General features: G+C 46.9%; 1 protein-coding gene across 1 annotated transcript; it reads right to left on the bottom strand.

The window, feature by feature from the left end:
* On the bottom strand, nucleotides 220-1,491 carry LOC107627028. The gene is made up of 2 exons (XM_016329908.1): nucleotides 1,243-1,491; nucleotides 220-843 (listed from the first exon to the last, which is right to left on the bottom strand). Exons 1-2 carry the CDS (start codon nucleotides 1,489-1,491, stop codon nucleotides 220-222), a joined length of 873 nt encoding a protein of 290 aa, XP_016185394.1.

The raw sequence follows: 1,620 nt of genomic DNA, 5'->3' as shown, positions 1-1,620 counted from the left end.
GGGGCATTGGTCAACCCAAAAGACATTACTGTGAACTCGTAGTGTCCGTATCTCGTTCGAAATGCTGTCTTTGGAATGTCTTCCTCTCTTACCCTTATTTGATGATACTTTGATCTCAGGTCGATTTTTGAGAACACTGTTGCACCTTGTAGTTGGTCCATTAAGTCCTCTATTCTTGGGAGGGGATACTTGTTCTTCACCGTGATTTTGTTGAGTTGCCTATAGTCCACGCAGAGACGCATTCTGCCGTCCTTTTTCCTTCACAAACAATACTGGAGCTCCCCAGGGAGAGACGCTTGGTCTGATGCATCCTTTTTGCAGCAGCTCCTCTAGTTGGTTCTTTAGTTCAGTGAGCTCCACTGGAGTCATCCGGTAAGGGGCTCTGGAGATTGGCCCTGTCCCAGGTATCAATTCTATGGAGAACTCAACCTCTCGTGTTGGGGGAAACGAGGGTATATCTTCGGGAAAGACATCTGAAAAGTCGTGTACTACTGGTATCTCACAGAACTCCTGATGGGAGTCTGCTTTTACCGAATTTAGCAAGGCATATTCTTGCCTCGTACTGGTGTCTTCGGAGGATCTTGGAAGGTCACGTGTGTCTCGTATGGATTGAGAAGGGAAGATGGATTTTCTCTTAAAACAATCTAACAAGACTCGGTTTTCGTTGAGCCAGTCCATTCCTAGGATGATGTCTAATCCTACTAAAGGGAGGCACACTAGGTTAGCAAGGTATGATCTACCTGAAATGAGGATGCACACCCTCTGACAGACCTGCTGAGGGCAAAGACTCGTCCTTGACGTTGGGGTGCATCGGCAGAGGGTGGGGGAACTGCTGGACATTCCCTATTTATGGATAACCATAGGAAGAGGCTTCATTAGTCATATCTCCTAGGATCGACTTTGCTCTGATACCAATAATGTAACACCCTAAGTTCTTATACTATCGTGGAGGTTTTTAAAATAAGGTGCCACACTTGATCCAAGAAAAAGAATGACTTAATTGTTACGCGAGGCAGGAGTAAATACGTGTAGAGCGAAAAACGAGTAGCGCTAAAACGTTGGAATTTGAATTAGAGTGAAATAAACATCTTAACCATGAGTACGTTTCAAAATACTTATAGGGAACTAAAACAGGAAAAGAAGCTAACTACGTCCTAAACTAATCTCGTCGAAGAGGCTCCCCTACTTGCATCCTATCCTATCCTTGATCAGGAGTCTTTAGTTATTCACGAATCGAGGTACCAGGGGTCTCCCTCCAACACCCTTTCGTGCAGTGAAGACCTGGTTCCGTTGCGTGGGATGAACCAAAACTCGACGGGGTGCCAAAATGGGGGAGTAGGGCACGTATTCCACCTTTGGGCCTCCACAAGGGTTCAACTTCTCCTCTGGGTCCTCCTCCATGGTGTCTTCCTTCTGGCCAGGGTTGTCGGATTTCTCTTCTTCGGTCTCGGAGTCGGACTCAAGGTGTACCACCTTGGATGACCGCTTCATAGATGTTGAAGCATCCCTATCTAGGAAGGTTATGACGGGCAGCTGGGGTTCTTCTTCCACGAGTTCTCGACCTAAGTAGATAGTTTGGAGCACGGTAGTAGTGGTCGCAACTACCCACGCGTGCTTCGA

This window comes from Arachis ipaensis, chromosome B02 (assembly GCF_000816755.2).
Source record: "Arachis ipaensis cultivar K30076 chromosome B02, Araip1.1, whole genome shotgun sequence".
Taxonomy (NCBI): domain Eukaryota; kingdom Viridiplantae; phylum Streptophyta; class Magnoliopsida; order Fabales; family Fabaceae; genus Arachis; species Arachis ipaensis.
The sequence above is the reverse complement of the archived record's forward strand: the minus strand, read 5'-3'. Positions and strand labels throughout refer to the sequence as shown.

What these genes read in the sequence shown, in the direction of transcription:
- LOC107627028 (XM_016329908.1), bottom strand. Translation starts at nt 1,491, where the DNA reads ATGAAGCGGTCATCCAAGGTGGTACACCTTGAGTCCGACTCCGAGACC. An exon ending in GTGTTGGAGGGAGACCCCTG is followed by an intron (nt 844 to 1,242) that starts GTACCTCGATTC and finishes ATCCATAAATAG; the next exon opens with GGAATGTCCAGCAGTTCCCC.